We start from the raw sequence: 18,489 nt of genomic DNA on the forward strand, positions 1-18,489 counted from the left end.
GATATTTTCTTAGCTTCACTCTTTCTAGTTGCCAGTAAGCAACTAGTGTTTTCCTAGAATTTTTTTTTTGGTGGGCATCTATACCTCCTGGCTTGTGGGATCTTAGTTCCCTGACCAGGGATGGAACCCAGGTCCTCAGCAGTGAAAGCACCAATTCCTAACTACTAGGCCTCCAGGGAGTTTCCCTAGAAGCTGTTTTGAAATAAACTTTTGCTTTTATAAGCCTTCAGGGGATCAGAAGTAATAGTGAACTATTAGTGACCTCAAAACTAGTCGAGTAGAGTGTGAAAATAATTGATTTCGGGCCTTAAATCTAAGCCACTTCACAACATTAGAAAGTGTTTTCCCCTTTTCAGAGTTGGTGGCCGGGTGCGAAAAGAAAGGTAAACTCACAGCTGGTTGGGTTCCATCCTGAGATGTCCTTGGTTTCGTTGGACCTTCAGTGCACCCCGTGCCGCTCCGTGTTTAGGGGAAGCTCAGAGCTCCTCAGCAGTGCGGAGTACCGTTGGCTAACGTGGTTCTCCCTCTCGCCCGCTGCAGTGGAAATGGATAGTCTGTCGGAGCTGTCCCAGCAGGGTGCCAACCACGTCAGCTTCGGCCAGCAGCCCGCCCCGGGGAGCACGGCGGAGCAGCCCCCCTCGCCTGCCCAGCTGTCCCACGGCAGCCAGCCATCCGTGCGGACGCCGCTGCCCAACCTGCACCCTGGGCTGGTGTCGACACCCATCAGCCCTCAGCTGGTCAACCAGCAGCTGGTGATGGCCCAGCTGCTGAACCAGCAATATGCCGTGAACAGACTCCTAGCCCAGCAGTCCTTAAACCAACAGTACTTGAACCACCCTCCCCCCGTCAGCAGGTCAATGAATAAACCTTTGGAGCAGCAGGTTTCCACCAACACAGAGGTGTCTTCCGAAATCTACCAGTGGGTACGTGATGAACTGAAACGGGCAGGAATCTCCCAGGCAGTATTTGCACGTGTGGCTTTTAACAGAACTCAGGTCAGTTTTGTTCATTTGAACATGGTTCCTCTCTGTCTTGCTCTTCCTTCTTTCATCCTGGCTGTGCTAACCTTTATTCTGCTGCTGTGTCCCGTGTTAACATTTTCTCCTGCTCTCCACGTGATCCTATTGTCTGTTCCTGGGGGTGCCTACGTTTGAGCACTTCTCTCCTTAGCAGAAACCTCTCCTACCAAGAGAAAGCTATGTACAGATGGATCCTGAATCAGGGGCCTTGAATGAACAAATGTCAGAAGTTGACATTACCTATGCTTTTACCTAATGGAAACATAGAGTGTTCAGAGCCGAGGGAGAAAGGTTTCAGGACTCGATCAAGGCCGCTGGTAGGACTCCAGGCTTCTAGCCGACCAGCTTCCTTTCCTAGACCAGGGATCAGCCAGACCTTTTCTGTAATATGCCATACAGTCAAGATTTTAGGCTTTGAAGGTATAGTAGCCATAGAAGTAAATGCATGGATATGGTATGGTGTTTCAGTAAAACTGTTTATAAAACAGGCCCTGGAGTGGGTAGGCTTGCCCTTGGAAGCCTTGTTTGAGACTTCTCACTGAGTTTTGCAAACACCCGTTGTGTTCACACCTTTGTCCTCCTGGGAAAATTTCTGTGAAGATACTATCAGCAGAGAGAATATTTAGCAGGGGAGATATTTAGAGGGTGATCCAGGGGAAGGCCTAAGATAAACACTTTTGAAAAGCCCTAAACAAAGAGTGAATGAGAGGATTTTTTTTTCTCTTTTTGGCAATTAGTACAATATATATGGTGTTTATTTCTGGCCCAGGCACACACAGACACACACACACCAAAAAATAACCCAGAAGAACGTGTAACTCTGATTATCAGTGAGGACATGATGTCTTTTAACTTTCTTGTTTTACCACTGTTATTTCTTTTGTCAGGTTTTTTTTTTTTTTTAAGCCTGACTCATACTTTCCTTTCATATTTAAGTTATTTTGTTTATTACATGATTATAAGAATAAAATCCTGGTACAAAAATATCTAGTATTAATTCCTTGCTGGCAGAGTTTCCATACCTAGGAGAATCCCAGCTGTGACTTATTTTTGGCTTGCCTTCGCTGGATTGAAAGTTAGGAGGCCTTACAAAACCTTTATCTCAGTGTTTCTTTTCGGGTTCTTTAACTTTTTTTTGTACATCATTTATCTGTGTTTAAAGGGATGGTTCAAAAGTTTTTCCTCAGGTTGCAAAATTGTAAGCGTTTGCCTAGTTTTATATCTTTAACTTAAAAATGTATTCATTATTAGCTGGTACATTTAATCTGACACCCCTATTCAGTTGGAGGGTCATTATTTTAGAAAAATAAAGCGAACAGATGAAAAAATCAAGTCAACCTTCTCGATACTCACGTTTCTGGCAGCGTCATTACTTTTGTGAATAGCAGTTAACTACTAGTAGTTCTCAGTCCTGCATAAACCAGGCAGGTCTCTGCATAAAAGTTCAATGAGATGCTTGTTGGACTGAATTGAATGCCCACAAAGATAACATTGACGTGGACACAAATGACTCACAGATTCACTGGTAAGCATTTTGGAAGTTGAGCAAATTGTTATTTCTTAAAGGACCAAGGAAAGTGTGTTTTATGTGGTAAAGAGTGTCCAGCTAAAGGAGAGAAGGGTTAGGTCACCCCCATCGGGGAGTTTTTTTCATCTTTGGGGCTGCCGTGTCCCAGGCATCACCCTGGAGAGTGACCATTTGTTCTTCTTGGGTTTTCACGTGGACAGAGTCCATAGATATCAGTAGGATTTGTTACTGGGAAAAAGGCAGAGTTCTCCCTTTTTTATACCCTATCAGTCTCTCCAAAAAGATAGCTATTTCTGTGGTTAACATCAAAAACAGTGACTTAATGTTTTTGAGGGAAAAAGGGGAATGAAGACTGGGTACCAGTCTTTATATATGTATATATATATAAATCCACATATATATATCCATCTCTTTATTAATAATAGCCAGTTGAGAAACAGTCATTACTGAAAAATTGTCTGGAGCCCCCAATAACAGAGGGGTTTGGTTTTAAACCTTTATATTGGTAATTGGGATTCCTCTGTCGAAGTGGATGTTGGCCATATTTGTAGCTGTCTGATTTCAATGAGAGTAATTTTTTAATGTGTATTTAAGGATCCACTTTTGGGGAATTCGCTTTAGAGCATGCAAGCATGCATGTCTTTTCGGTGGTCATACTGAAACGCCACGCTCACGCACGCGCACACACGCAGCTGCATTTATTTTAATGATTATACATTCATATGCGTGCATGTAGTGTGTTTATTTCAAAGTGTATGCATTTCAATAAAAGCAGGTGCAGCGTGAGAGTGTATGGTATGTGTGTGGAGGACGAAAATACACATGCTAATGCATATGTATAGAGCAGGAGCTCTGCAGAGTTAAACCACGCACACGTTTGTGTGCGCTTATTACAATGTGCAGTTCCAGCTCCAGGTTTAAAAAAAATTAATGTAAAATATGTACATACAAATGCAGAGTTCTATGATGTGATCGGATAAAGACGCTGGCCCCATATAAACAGTACATGAAAACATTCGTATAATAGATAATGGTATTGTGAGCTGAGACTGTTTTAGCCATTGGCAGCTCTGTATAATGTTAAAATCCTGGATCTCTTGTTTTAACTCTTCTTTGGAGAATTTTCTCATCATATTAATTGGGTCTCCTAATTTAAAATCTCTCTCTCTCTTAAGATGTTCATGTATCACTTTTTTGAAAAGGTCTAAAAACAAAGAGGTTTTAAAAAGTCTACCTTTTCTGAAAGTTTGTGATGAAATTGATATCACTGCTTGTTTTGAGGACTTCTCTACCTTCTGAATTGAGGGGCATATGTTCTTTAATTGCTACTGAAGATACCAGCTCTTAGCATCTGCCATTCATTCAGTTATGCCTACTTGATGTCTTTTTAATGGAAACCCATGGCTAAAATTAATTGCTGAAGCTTCTAGACTTATACATTTCAATTCACTTCTCTGTATTATTGCTATTTAAAGGTCATTATAGAAGGAAATACATTCTTTAGTGCCTCCCTCTTTTTTAAAAAATTTAACCCAGAGTTTAACTCTGATCCCATCCAGTGGCTTTTTTTCTGCCCCCCTCCGCTTGTCTTTGGCACACTTTGTTTTCCAGTAAAATAAAGAATGAAGATGGATTATTCAAAACTGATAACAGTAATGGACCATCATGTAATGTTTTATTGAATTTGAGTCCTGTAAATTATGTGGTAGAGAGAAATTTGCCTGCTTAAGTATAACAGAAATTGCTACTGTGTTCCTATAATTCTTCGCAGTGTAATTTAAGAAAAGTCCACTCTCCATATCACTATTGAATAAAAGGTAAAAAGGTGCTATTACCCCAACGTGACAGCTCTGGTTCGGCCTCCCAAAAGGCAGAGATAAATGTGTCTGCTTATAACTTGCTTGGCCTGAGTCCAGGGGAGTAGGTGGAGCTTCAGAGTAGTCTTTCACCTGGACACGTGATTAAAAATTCACCAAACGGCAGAGGCAGGTAGCCCTGAAGAATATGCTACATGTTTTATTTTTAGGAGGCGATTTCATCAAATCATATTTTTCTTCTGAGGGCTTTGAAGTTCCATGAAGCTGATAAAAATCTATTTGAATCAGTGATTATGTTCAAAGAGGAGACGAACAGGAGGCCAGACAGGCCTTTGTTCAGATTGGCAGTCTCTTTCGCTTATCTGCTGTTTTCAAGAATTCATAATTAGCTTTTGGAAGTACTGATAGTATTTATTGAAGGTTTTTCTTTCTTTTCCAATTACTAATGAATTTTACTTGTAAACTCTTTCTGGAATATAAAAAAGGTTTAGAATTCATCAGCAAGTTCACTCTTTAATTGAAAATATTAGAATTCTGACAACTGTCGTGGAATGACGACACAGAATAATTTCATGTTTTCACGTACGGAGCACATATTGAACGGTTTGATGACACAAAGTACAATGAAAAGCAACTTCTCATTTCCCATAAAATTGATATCCACGAGGTGCTGGTAACTCACTGTATAACATACAAAATGCAAGTTCTTTTTGGAAACACAAATGACTGATGATTTTAATTTTGTTCAACAAATTTACTGAGCACCTGTAGGGCACAATATTGATGTATTTTAGTCAGCGGTAGTAAGCAGGGTACACAATGACCGTGACATGTTGTATTTTTAGCATGAAGAAGAGTTTTGATAAGAGATCTTTCTTATTATCCACCATGGGGGATTACTACAAATGACCTTGACCTAATGTGACAATCTGAACTAGATTTTCAACCATGAGAAACAGGAAACAAGACCACATACATCTTGAAATCATAAATGCCGCTGCTCAAGTCACAGCAGCCTGAGCAGGACCAAAACGTATGTTCCCAAATCGTAATTCTCATAGCAGTCATCTTGCGTCCAGAATTTTCTCAAGTGACGTCATTTTTTTGAAAGTAATTAACACATTCTAATCAAAACGTTTTCTAATAATATTTTCAAGCATTTCCACCAGGGGGCACTCCCCTCATTGAAAGCCTGGGCCAAAAAAGAAGGAAAAAAAAAAACCCCTGAAGGTTTTGTAAAACACCTGAGACTGTCCACACTGGCTGCGTTAGAGCTCTTGGAATCTCCCAGGATTTGAGATATCAGTCTAGACCTTCCAACACATCCCAGGCAGAAAACCCGTACTTGCTCTTGTTAGAATAATTAAGTGAAAATAAAATGCTTTGCCATGAAAACACTTTGTATGCTCGAGTGGGACATCATGCCGACCTCAAAATGTGGTTAGAGAAATTTCTAAATTCTCTCCCAAGTGACCTGCTGTTACTCTAAGCTACACAGGAATCACTGAGTCTCGTGTTAATGAGACTTGATGTCATTACGTATTTCTTCATGTGTTGGTTTTCTCACCGTGGTTCTCTAGTGGAAAGAAAGGATATTGAGTTGAGATCTCTGAATGTCTAATTTCAAATTTCCCAAATATAATAGCATCCTAAATGTTTATAGGATCTCTTTTGATCTAAAATTATTTTTTGAGCTATAGTTGATTTATGATGTTATGTTAGTTCAGAGGTGCAGCAATGAATCAGATTTTATGTATGAATGTATATACACATACATATATGTGTGTACATATATACATGTGTATGCATATGTGTATGTTCCTTTTCAGATTCTTTTCCCTTATTATCAAATATTGAGTATAGTTCCCTATGCTGTGCCCTGGGTCCTTGTTTATATTTCATGTCTACATATATTGTTTATTTACATATATGTTATTTTTATATGGCAGTGTGTATGCATTAATCCCAGTCTCCTCACTTATCCCTTCCTCCTTCCTCTTTGAAAACCGTAAGTTTGTTTTCTAAGTCTGTGAATCTATTTCTGTTTTGTAAGTAAGTTCATTTGTGTCATATTTTAGATCCCACATATAAGCAACATTATGTGATATTTGTCTGACTCACTTCACTTAGTATGATAATTTCTAGTTCCATCTATGTTGCCACAACATTTTTTTTAAATTACTGAACAGTTACTGCATATAAACATACTACAAAGTGCCACGTAACTTTTCACTGAAGGCTTGGTTTGAGTAAATTAATAATTACCATTAGAATTTTCCCATGAGGAGCATAACTTGTTCTTAAGTTTCTGTCACCTGTTTGTAATTTTTTCCTTTTATGCTGCAAGTACACATAATCCATTTAGTAAATATTTTTCAAATATGTGGCAGGCATTGTTCTGGAATAATATTAAAGGGTATTAGATTATTTACTTGAGGAATTTATAACATTGTATTTTTATGTACTGTATGTTAATATCTCTTTCCCTATAGTTAAGATAGACTGCTTTGCCAAGTACATCTTTTAATATCTTTAAAATTTTTTATCCCCATTTGGTGGGCAAGATTGCAGAGCAGGGGCTTTTTTTTTTTTAATTTTTTTTTTTAACCACCTATTATAAAACATTGTTTCTGAGACCTGCATTTTTTGGTTTCAACATGACATATCAAAAACCCAGTCAATCTAATTAGTTGGCCTTGTGCAAATTAAATAGCTGTGTGATTGACTGCCTGTTTGACTAGATTTTAGTTAAATTGACTGGATGTTTTGCTTTTGTGTAAACACAGTTGCAGCATTACTTGTCAGCATCGTGAACGATAGGACACATACCCTTCATTCTTCAGTCTCCTTTCTTAGGGTGAAGCTGGCTTCCCTTGTGTGGGCCAAGTGAGAAACTCAGATGAACTCCTGAGCCCTCTAAGCCTGTTGGAGGCTCTTTTATAACAACAGTCTACAGGTCATTTTTAAAGTGGACACTGCTTTTATATTGTATGTATCCAACTGTTATCTTGAGGCAGTAGGCCACATTATCCCTGAGGAATTGGGAACAAAACCAGGTTTGTGCTTCTAGGAAACCATGGAAAAACCACAATGTTTAACCCCACGGCTTGGTGGTTTTGACACATTACCTCCCTGCCCCAAATGTACCCCATCGTCATTTTTTTCAGGGTTATCAGAAAGTGAAATTTGCAAATTATAAAGAGGTCTTGACAACATTTTATCCTGAGCCATGCTGTGATAAGCTGAAATGTAGGAAGCAAGCATGACTTGGCATTCCACGCGCTATTTTATGTAGAAGATTGAAGAGGTGAGGGCTACTCAGCCCTTACCAAATAGGCAGGAAATGTTTCCAATTCTTGTATTTCATATAATCCCTTAAAGACAATTGTGGGAAACCACCCATTAAAAAAAAAAAAATTCTTCCAAAAATTAAAGTGGTGGACAGCGCTCTGTTATTTGGGAGGAACACCCGGAAGGAGTTTCCTAATAATGGTTTGTGCGTTTCTCCTAGCACTAATAAAAATATTGCTCAAGAAATGGGATTATTACAGAATTTGAGAATATTCTTTTCCATGGCATACTACGATGCTATTTTGCAATATGGAAAAGGGGCTATGTGTCTCATGTTAAGGGTGGTTTGTGAAGTTCAGAATTTCAGCCTGTTCCTGGGTGGTGTATAGCAGGCTTGGGGGCTGTCAGGATAGTCTCCTTAAGTTATAAATAGAATCACTTGTCATTGACTCCAGTAGTTTGAAAACCAAGGAATAACGTAAAATTATTGCCTATGAAACCCTCGCGTCCGTCTTAGATGATGGCTTAGTGATACTCTTTCCTAGTATGTTGCGATTCATTTTCCAGTCTTTTCTTTGTAAACCCTGCTTCTCTCGAAATGGCTTTGTATCTTTACATATTGGGCTGTTGGCATTCCACTGCCTTTGTTCAGGCAGCTTGAGAACTGTACAGTTCAGTGCTGTTGTATTATGAGCATTTCATTTATTCCTAACTTGCCTCAATCCTCACTCTGTGAAAGATTTCATGGCAAGTTAAGCTACTCAAAGGAAGGAGACCAATTAGGCAGTTGCAGTTTATGTTATGTGTAAAGCAGACGCTTAATAAAATTAAGAACACAATTGAGGCTCTCTTCTCCACCACTTCAATTGTAACTAATATATTCCTGTGTAGAATTGATGCTTCTGACTGTTCATTTTCTGAGCAGAGTGGAGACGAAAAGGCAGGCATCCCCACGGACGGGCAGAGTCCCGGGACCCGCTCACCCTATGCCATTCATCCCCCCCAGGGCTTGCTTTCAGAAATCCTCCGAAAGGAAGAGGATCCCAAGACTGCGTCCCAGTCTTTGCTGGTAAACCTTCGGGCTATGCAGAATTTCTTGCAGTTACCGGAAGCTGAGAGGGATCGAATTTACCAGGATGAAAGGGAAAGGAGCCTGAATGCGGCCTCGGCGATGGGTCCTGCCCCGCTGATAAGCACACCACCCAGCCGCCCTCCCCAGGTGAGGCGCATTTCCTCTTCATCCTTTTCTGCGTTTGGTTTTTGTTTTTAAAAATAAAGGCTAAGGAAGACTCTCAATAAGAAAATAGAAAGATAGATGATTAGGGAGATTTTTTAAGGAACAGTAATTCATAGTTGCTTGAGGCAAATTTAGTCTGAACTCACTAACTCTGGTTTAAAAACAATAAGCTGCTAATTAGATGGGAAAAATCACTTTGCATTGCTTCATTTTGGGGGTGAAAAGTGATCTTTAAATGGGATATTTGGCCCTACTACTATTAAGTAAAAAAGTGTTTTAAACTCAATAGGAAAATGTAATGAAGTCCATTTTATCCCTACCAGTTTTAGAACCACCATTTGAATAGTAAATAAATAAAAATAAATAAATAATTCCATTTGTATTTATGCTTTCCAATATGAACTGCAGCTGGTACCAATTACACATCATCTCGTTTGTAATCTTTCATAATTAAGTTTAATACAATCCTTAAAGGCAGCTTTAAATGGACTGATAAGGAATTCCATCCATATTCCCAGAAATGGGCACATTCTCTATTTTCCACACTTTTGCACTCTTTAGAAAAGTCACCTTCCTGATTATTTTTTAAATCAAGTTTAAAAGGTGGCATTATAACTATTATAAAAATTCAAGAAGTTAATTTCAGCACAAACTATTATATATGAGAGTGGATTAGACTTAAAATCTTCAAGTAAGTGTATTTCTTACACATTTAATTTGTGTTTTGTGCAGTTCTTAAAAATAAGGTCAGCTAAAATGACAAAAAGTGAATATGGAATACTAATTTAAAGTACTTATGTAACATAATGTCATAATGAAATTATCTCTTAATGTTAATTTCATCCATAGTAAAAAATAGCCATTCATTTCCAAGTATAGAAGTATAAAGTTCATTCAACACTAGAAATGAAACTGCCACAGAAACTCCATAAATGAGAAATAGACATAATATACAGCCACTTGTGGAGGGTCTTAAGCTGCATATTGTGATGTTCTGAAATGATTGATTTTTAGAAACGTCACAAAAGTCCATTTTCTCCATTTTATTCAATGAAAATCAATTTAGTTCTGGTGTCCATAGGAGCAGAGTAAGGAAGGCTTTGCTGTAATTGTGAATAAGAAAGACATATGTCTCTAGCAGAAAAGAATGGCTCCCATATACATTCATACATAATCCGTCTGCTGCAGATGCACGTATTGAGTTTGATCTGTCAAGGCTTCTCTAAAATACTCCTTACAAATAAGAACGAAGAGCTCCTTACATACATATATGACATTTGTAAGAGTGATTAAACAAAAACTACTCTCCTTTAGGCTTGATTGAACACTCAGTTCATGGTGTTCAGAGTTAATTTACGTACTATCGTTAATTTTGTTGCCGCAGTCATCATTGGAAGGCCTCTGGGCAGAGTTATTGTACTTATCACTTAATCTGCAATACTAGCAAAAGAAGGACTTATTTAAGACCAGGGTGAATTTAATTGTTGAGTTTCTTTCTTCTTTTTTTTTAAATCTGTTCAAATATTTGGATTAGTAGTTCCCTAATATAGCTTTTGTTTTCTAGGATTTTAATGCCTTTTTTTTGCTTTTCCAATGTGAGTTTGCTCTCCTTATTCATCAACTGTTTTCTTCTCCAAAGTAACATTAATTCTTAATTGTGATATTTATTTTGGTATACTAGTTAGATACTCAGGTTGCTTTCCTATATGTATATCTAAAGACTATCTCTGATGACAAGTTGGGTTAGAACATATAATTTATTTGGGCCTGAATTACTGATGAACTGGTTGAGCCACCCTCAGCTGATGTGTTAGTTCTCAAGAGGAGTCGAGACTAGGCCTTTTAGCCTGGATATTTAGCCAATGATGAAAGTACTCGGGTACAGTAGATTCTTAGTGAAGCGCTTTTGAAGAAAAAAGTTTTTATTTGCACAATAGTATTGTCCATCTAACAAAACTCTGAAATGATTCTGATATGTGTGAATAATTTTATTTCACTGCTTCATATTAAGTCTTCAAGGTACCTCCTATGCTTCAGTGGATGCGCCTCATTGAGCGTCCCTTAAGCCCTGATTTTATCATCCCAGACCTCACAGGCAGTTTCTTCCACCTTTTACCCTTTGGCAGTGATGCAGTGGATTAAATTCGGGGGAATTTTTAATGTATTGAATGTATTGTCAGTGTAGAATGAGTACTTTGGGTTTAGAAAAGCAAGTTATGGAACAGTGGAGTTAGTCCTGTCTTGCAGCAGCTGAAATGCAGTGCTTACACTGGAATCAGTACCGCACGTAAGACTTTCATGTGCTTATTTACAAATGACGGAAAGGGGAGGAGAGGATGAAGCCGCAGACCAGAAGAGGACGGCAGAATTTTGTCTCTTTACATTTTGTATTTTGCCAGAGAGGAGTCTGTATGAGATCACTGGCATTTCATTGCCCACACAACTTCCCCCCCACCCAGCCTCAAGTGAAGACACTCGAAAGCTATTTTGAGACAAGTCTTGGGCTTGGATTGGACCCGGACAGGCTTTCTTTCTAAAGAACTGCCTGTTGCAGGCAGAGGTCCCTTGTGGCTCACCAGAGACTCAGGGCCCCTGACGCTTGAGAGAATGGAGCCTTTTCCAGCTCCTTCCCTGGAGAGGGTAGGTCACACAGGAGGTGGTTGGAAGTTCCTGGCTTGTACCAGACCGAGGACCTAACCCACAGAGGCGCTCGGATCGTCTGCAGGAAGGGGCTTCCCCAGGCCCTAGGCTTTACTCTCAGGAGAGCCTCCGCCAGGGAAGGCGTGGACCATTCTGCAGAGGCTCTTGGCTGGCCTCGCCTCGGTGAGATGGCCGTGTGCCCCCCTGTCCCTCAGACTTCAGAGGGGTAGCCACACCAGGAGCTTTGTTGAAAGTATATTTTCACAATGCATGTGTTCTGATTCAAGAAATGCAGGTTCCGTGGGACTTCCATGGCAGTCCAGTGGTTAAGACTTGGCTTTCTGATGCATGGGGTACAGATTTGATCCCTGGTCGGGGAGCAAAGATCCTGCTCGCCTTGGGGCCGAAAAAAACCCAATCATGAAACAGAAGCGATATTGTAACACGTTCAGTGAAGACTTTAAAAGTGGTCCATATCCCCCTCTACCCCCCCCCAAAAAAAAAAATACCTGATTCACAATTTTCTGAGCACCTTCATGTACATGAATTCCTGGAATTCTCATACCAACCTTTTGGTGGGAGAAAAATGAGAAAAGTCAAAGATGTAGTTCTCAAGTCCTCTAGTCAGTCGGCTGCTCTTGCCTCTACCTCAAGCCACGTCCTGAGAACATAGACAGTTTAGAAAGAAGAAAGTGGAACTTGGGGACTCTGTCAGAGAGGATGAGAATCTGTGTTACCAGCTAAGGAGCAAGAACACAGATGAGAACGTTGTCCTGATGAAATGCATTGACCGTTTGACGGAGGATCTACTTTGGAAGACTTTGGGCATTTCTGAGATTGTAGAGAAAAGAGCCACTTTGATAGTAGGACTATCTGGGAGACACCAGTCCCTCCAAAGCCCCCTGATCTAAGAGGTTTCTTTTCTATCACTTGGCAAATTTTTCAGATGAGTTTACAAGATGAATTTCATTAGCGGTAATTAGCTGTTACTTTCTGGGAGTTGTCTATTCCACCAAACATAGCCATTTTAGTTGGTGGTTTCTGTTTAGGTGCGCACTTACTATTGGATATATTTGTGTGTTTTAAGATATGTGACATTTGAAGTTAAATTAGCATTTGCTGTCTTCCTAAGGACTGTTCAAAAGCCTATAATTATCAAGTTTTAACTTTTACATGAATTATATAATTATTTTTCCTATTTCTTTTAACATCTCTTTAAGGAATTCTTTGGTTTCTTCTGAAGTAAGATGTGATATTTTATAGCAATGTTTTAGAAGATGTACCAAGTTTATAGATGCAATATACCAGTATAATTAACTTAATCTGGTAGCTTCACCCTTCTGTCTCTTTACAACAAATTCTCCTATAATATAATAAAATGTTAGTTATGGGCAGGAACTTCACACTTGATAAAAGTTTTATTATTAATCTCTCAACCAGCTTTATGTCAAGACCACATATGTGCTTGGAAAATACTTCTCCTTAATGGTCATCTTACAAAAGCTAGAGGACTTTTGAAAAGTCCATATTTGAAAAATAACCAATATTGTTTCTACAAAAGGAAGTGTAAAAGGATAGAGCCATGATACTACAAACAGTGTTAATATATACGAATTTGAAAATGGAGGCTATTTTCTGTCACCAATAGGAATTCCTCAAAATAGCATGTCTTACATAACATTACTAAGAAAACATTTATAGTTTGCCTAACTTGAAAAATAAATTTAGATTGGATTTGTTAAACTAATGATAAAACCATTTGCTACTAAAACTTAGACATTCATGAGCTAGATTTAGCAAAGGGCCACAAAAAAGCAGGTGCATTATGTCTTAGAAAGTAAGAATTTTTCCAAATAAAGAAGTCCTATGTAAGTGGACTGCGGTGCTTTCTGAGATAAGCATTGGTGTTAGACAGACCCAAGTTCAGTCCTCAGCCTTGCCCCATGGACAGATGACTTAACCTCTTGGTAGTTTTCTCAATTTAAAAACAGAGCAATAATTTAACATTAATGTTAATCTACTCAGGGCTCTTATGCAGGTGAATGTACGTTAACCCAGTGCCTAGCCTATAATAAACAACTAATGTCAGTTTCTCTTATTATCATAATTATTGTTAAAACTGCATCAGACCTTGATTGGTGTGTGTGCACACCCACCATCGCACACGTGTGCAGTGTGTGCTCACAGGCGCTTCCCCCGCGTCAAGGACGATCCCAGTCGAGTCCACTCTGTACCACGCGTGTCACACATACGTAGGATGGCTTGATGAATTCAGCAGTGTGTAAAGGAGCAAAAATAGTTTAAAAAAACCTTCACGGAAGATTTGTGTTCTGCTGCACAATTTTAGTGAAGTATCAAGCAGGCTCTCGTGCGGCACCCTGTCCCCACGTGGGAGGGTGAATAGCAGAAGGCTCCAGTTCTTAACTACTTCCCCGGCGCCTCTGTAATGATGGAGTGGTGTGCGCTACCTTGATAAAAGCTATTCAGAAAAGCAACTGCCTTTATTTTACCTCCTGTGCTATTTGCGGAGGAGAGCTGGAGAGTAGTTTGTTTTGCCTGGAATGAACTACTTTATGAATTTTAATGTGTGATATAATATTAAAAGCTAAACCAGGATTAAAGAAGATTTTTTTTGTGCTAAGCTAAAATAGTACTTAGTAGAGTGAGGTATAAAAGATTTTTGTTTCCATTTTTACCTGGGGAAAAAAATTTCAGCTTTCATATTTTTGAAAAGCTGTCCAAGTCAGTTCCCCTTAAGCAATAGCTTGTGTTTAGGGGAAAAAATGTGATTCCAGAATTCTAATAGCTTATCTCTGATAAGATGCCTATCCGAGCCAACAAGATGATAAAGAGCTTTTCTAAATATTTTTAAAATGAGTAATACAGTTCCTTAATATTTTTAAAAGTTACTGCTCTCACTTTAAAAAAAAGAAAATGTTTCATGTGCTTCTTTTCCACTTTTGACTATGTTAGCTGCTAGGAAATGGTTATTTGACTTTTTTTTTTTTTTTTTTTGTAAATAATTTAAAATGTTTGCTTGTTGATTCAAGTGGTAATTGCTTTATTTAAAAAATTAAACCAAAGAAAATTTTAGAAGCAAAATCACAAGGTTGAAACAAATGATTATAGCCCACCTTGAAGATAAATTCTCAAGCATCATTTTTACAGAAGAATGAAAATTACTTTCAAAACACTGAAACTCCCAAGTTTCCAAAGCCTGCCCTCTTAACGACTGCTAAGCAGATCACTACCAAGGAACTATTTCTTCCAATGCACTGGACTCCATGCCTCCATTTCCATAACATCCAGTGTTCAAAGCAATTGAAATGGCTTTTCTTTTCTCTTTCATTTAAGCAGTGAGAAAAATAGGTATTAAAAGGGACCCCATGGGGTGATCAAATCTATCCTTCTGCCTCAAAGCAAGACCACCCCAGAGCGAAGTTGTGAATCTCACCAGAGCAACTTTGTAGGCAGTTTATGGTAATGCGGTAACTCTTCTGGCTCCTAAAGTGGTGTTTAGCAGATTATTGCTTCAAAGCCCGCTGTCTGTGCCTGGTGGCCCCGTCCTTAACCGCCTCCCTGGGTGCCCCTGCTCGCTGGAGTCCCAGAGCTGGCGGGGGCACCTGTGAGGCCAGCCTCCTGCCGTCTCTGATGCCGGTGGGCCCCGTGTCCTCCCCGGGGCTGCGGTCCAGCCGCTTCCCAGCATCCTTGTTTCTGAGCTCCCAAGGCTAGTGTCCAGGTAGGAGAGTCTAGCCACATCCTCCAGAGGTGACTTACTTTGCTAACTGGCTGCAAGTTAGAAAGGGAGTCAGATGGCATCAGTTTTGAAGCAAGCTGATCGTTACTTTCTAAGCGCAGGGAATTAGATTGCTTAATGAATTCTGCCCCTCTTTTGATACCAAATATTTGGGGGCAAGGTGAAATAAAGATTAGAAGTCTTGCTGTTTGGGAGAAGGTGTCATCTCGGGCCCCAAATTATTCATTTATCCTAAAGTGAGCTTGAGTTTCTACTATTCGTAGTAAATGAGAGGGAAGGTCCAAGATGGTCAGTTTGCAGAGAACGGAAATATGGATTCTCTAAAGGTCACTAAGAAGAGTGGTTTTTGATGAATCATGTTGTCGGGAGAAACATGGTCCTGCATCTCCGGTAACTTTCCATTTACGTTTTCATTGGTTTCCCAGTAAAAAGCAGCTTTGTGGTTCATATGCGAATGTCCCAGGCTGGTTCCTGTAACTGCGTAATAAAAGTCAGATTTTTATTTTAATGATTTAAAGTATTAAGGATTGCTTTTTAAGTTTTAAAAAAGATTATATCATCAGTAAATTTTGAGGTTGATTTCCCACCTACATTTTTTGGTCATTTTTCTGGTGATATCTGCTTATCATTTTTACCAAAGGGATTGATACTGATTCCTCAGTCAAGATTATATAGTTTGAGTATATTTGTAAAACCATGATTCTATATTTTGTGTGACTTGCAGTCATGTTCTACTAAATATTGTGAAATATTTTCTTATTGTCTGGTTCCACAAGTTAAAGGGAAATAGTTATACAGGGGTGCCAGAAAGCGATGAAATAATTACACAGAACAGCTTGGACATGCACGTGTAAAGTGCAACCAGCCTTTATGATAATTAAGCAAGGCACTCTACCTGTTTCATGGATGGATAGAAGATTTAAATATGCAGCTCTGCAAATGGCTTTGTTATGGAAGATTTTTAAATGAAACATAAGTGGAAAAGGCATAAAAAAGGAGTCTAAAATTAAAAAGGCCATAGTATATAATAGCTATTAGTGGTGCGATTGTCTATTAGGCATCAGGTACCCAACAAAGATACAGCACTGTGCATTACAATTTTAATTGTGAATTTCCTTTGTTAGAATTGCAATGGAAGGTAATTGGGTAACAATTAGTTTGGGGTTTTCAAGTCTTTGAAACTATTCCGCTTTCCAGAAAACTTACTTTATGGCATTATAATTCCTGGTTGTCAGCTGGCAGTTGCTGTCATATTGCAGATGCAATCACCTGTGACAATACGACCTCCTTACCTTAAGCAATCTGATCTCCAGCTAATAATTAATGTTGAATGACCACCCTGTTGATCACCTTGATCATAAAAGGAGCAACAATGTCCAGTTTGGATGCTGAGCCTGAGAAGCTTCAAAACAGTTTGGCCAATGGTAAATGACAGGCATGTTCAAAATGTTTTGTAGGTGAAAACAGCTACTATTGCCACTGAGAGGAATGGGAAACCAGAGAACAATACCATGAACATTAATGCTTCCATTTACGACGAGATTCAGCAGGAAATGAAGCGTGCTAAAGTTTCCCAAGCTCTGTTTGCGAAGGTGGCAGCTACCAAAAGCCAGGTAAGACCCTCTGTTTGGCATGCAGACTGTTGATCCACTGTGCCTGTGGAAGTTCATTCAAAGGAGTGTCTGTCTGCAGTTTGAACTTGCGTCCCTGAGAGGTCGAGGTTTCCAGGAGTGTTGACGGCTCTGGGATGAGACAGGGTTCAGATTCAGGTAATAGATACTCAACTGTGTTTTCTCTAGCAGCCATCATCCAAGTCACAGATTTCTCAGTAAATCCCTCAATCAGTTAATAGTTGTTTCCAGGAGAGTATTGTAGTGTGTAGGAGGTTTCTCCATCTGGTCTATTGTAGTGGAACAAATAACTTGAGTTATTATTATTTCATTAGAACTTGGGTGACCTTGATTTCCATCCTAAAATACTGTGAACATTGTAGTTCGTTTCTGTTCCAACTCTGACATCTACCACCATTAGGTGCACTTATTAAAGCAGACACACACACACACACCCCCACACGTATATCTTTGCATATTAATAATTGTATATATGCATATATATATGAAACAAATTTAATTACAATTGGAAGAACTGTCTAAATCTTTTAGACACTGTATATGATACACAATTTTAATTACAGTTAGAAAAATTGTCTAAATCTTTTGAATTATAAATGAATAGAATTGAATATGGAAAAGTTACAAATCTTTACAAGATGACATAAAAAAGGACAGATAATGCAGTCTTTTTTCAGTATGATTGCTATAAACTGGTAATTTAAGTTTATCAAATATAGGGTCATCTACATGAACAAATTCACAGTTATCTACAAGCTCTTGTTCAAAGGCAGGAATACTTTGTAAAGGACCGGAAGAATACTGAAATCTCTTCCACTTTGCAGAAAGATTTCGATTCCTGGGTTGGGAAGATCCCCTGGAGAAGGGAAAGGCTACCTGTTCCAGTATTCTGGCCTGGAGAATTCCATGAACCATATAGACTATGGGGTCGCCAAGAGTCAGACACAACTGAGTGACTTTTCACTTCACTTGATAACACTAGCCAAGTGAGACTGAGAGGCAGTCAAAGAAATTTTAGACACATACATTTCATTATCATTAGTGAACTCTCCTTTATAAAACAGCCAGGCTGCTGTCAACTTCTGACAAGATTATACCATCCTGAGACTTATTTACAATGTGATGTATTTATAATATAACTTTTATAATTAGCTTTTTCTGGAATCTTACTCTAGCAACATCAGTAGTGGTCCTTGATGGGAGTTTTGCTTGAGAAGAGGTTGTTCTTGTTTAAGTTATAGGCTGGCTGAAATACTTAAGGGGTATCTTGGAAACGTTATATAAAAATGGTTAAACTCAAGCTGTGGACTGTAAAAATTATAGCTTTATAGGCCACATGCCTGCCTACCCTTCAATCACTGTCAAAGTGATAATTTCTACAATAATATGTTTCTTTTATTGTGAGATTCTAAACATCAAGTGCTGTTTAAACATTAAACTGAATTGTTTATGTTAGCGCTGTACCCGGCGTGTCATACATCAGGCCACCGTAATCTCTCATGGAATGTAAAATTCTGTCATGAATCATGGCTTGTATATCGGAAATTACTGTAATTTTGATTGGAAATT

The 18,489-nt window shown here is 38.9% G+C and overlaps 1 protein-coding gene across 5 annotated transcripts in view; it reads left to right on the forward strand.

The window, feature by feature from the left end:
- SATB1 (SATB homeobox 1) overlaps positions 1–18,489 on the forward strand; it is a 101,008-nt gene that overhangs the window by 49,723 nt on the left and 32,796 nt on the right. For all 5 annotated transcript variants that reach the window (XM_061167248.1, XM_061167249.1, XM_061167250.1 and 2 more), the window contains 3 exons: positions 541–995; positions 8,662–8,874; positions 16,747–16,902. In XM_061167248.1, the coding sequence (XP_061023231.1) occupies positions 541–995; positions 8,662–8,874; positions 16,747–16,902 (824 nt within the window). The remainder of the gene's footprint in view (positions 1–540; positions 996–8,661; positions 8,875–16,746; positions 16,903–18,489) is intronic.

Source organism: Dama dama, chromosome 19 (assembly GCF_033118175.1).
Source record: "Dama dama isolate Ldn47 chromosome 19, ASM3311817v1, whole genome shotgun sequence".
Classification (NCBI taxonomy): domain Eukaryota; kingdom Metazoa; phylum Chordata; class Mammalia; order Artiodactyla; family Cervidae; genus Dama; species Dama dama.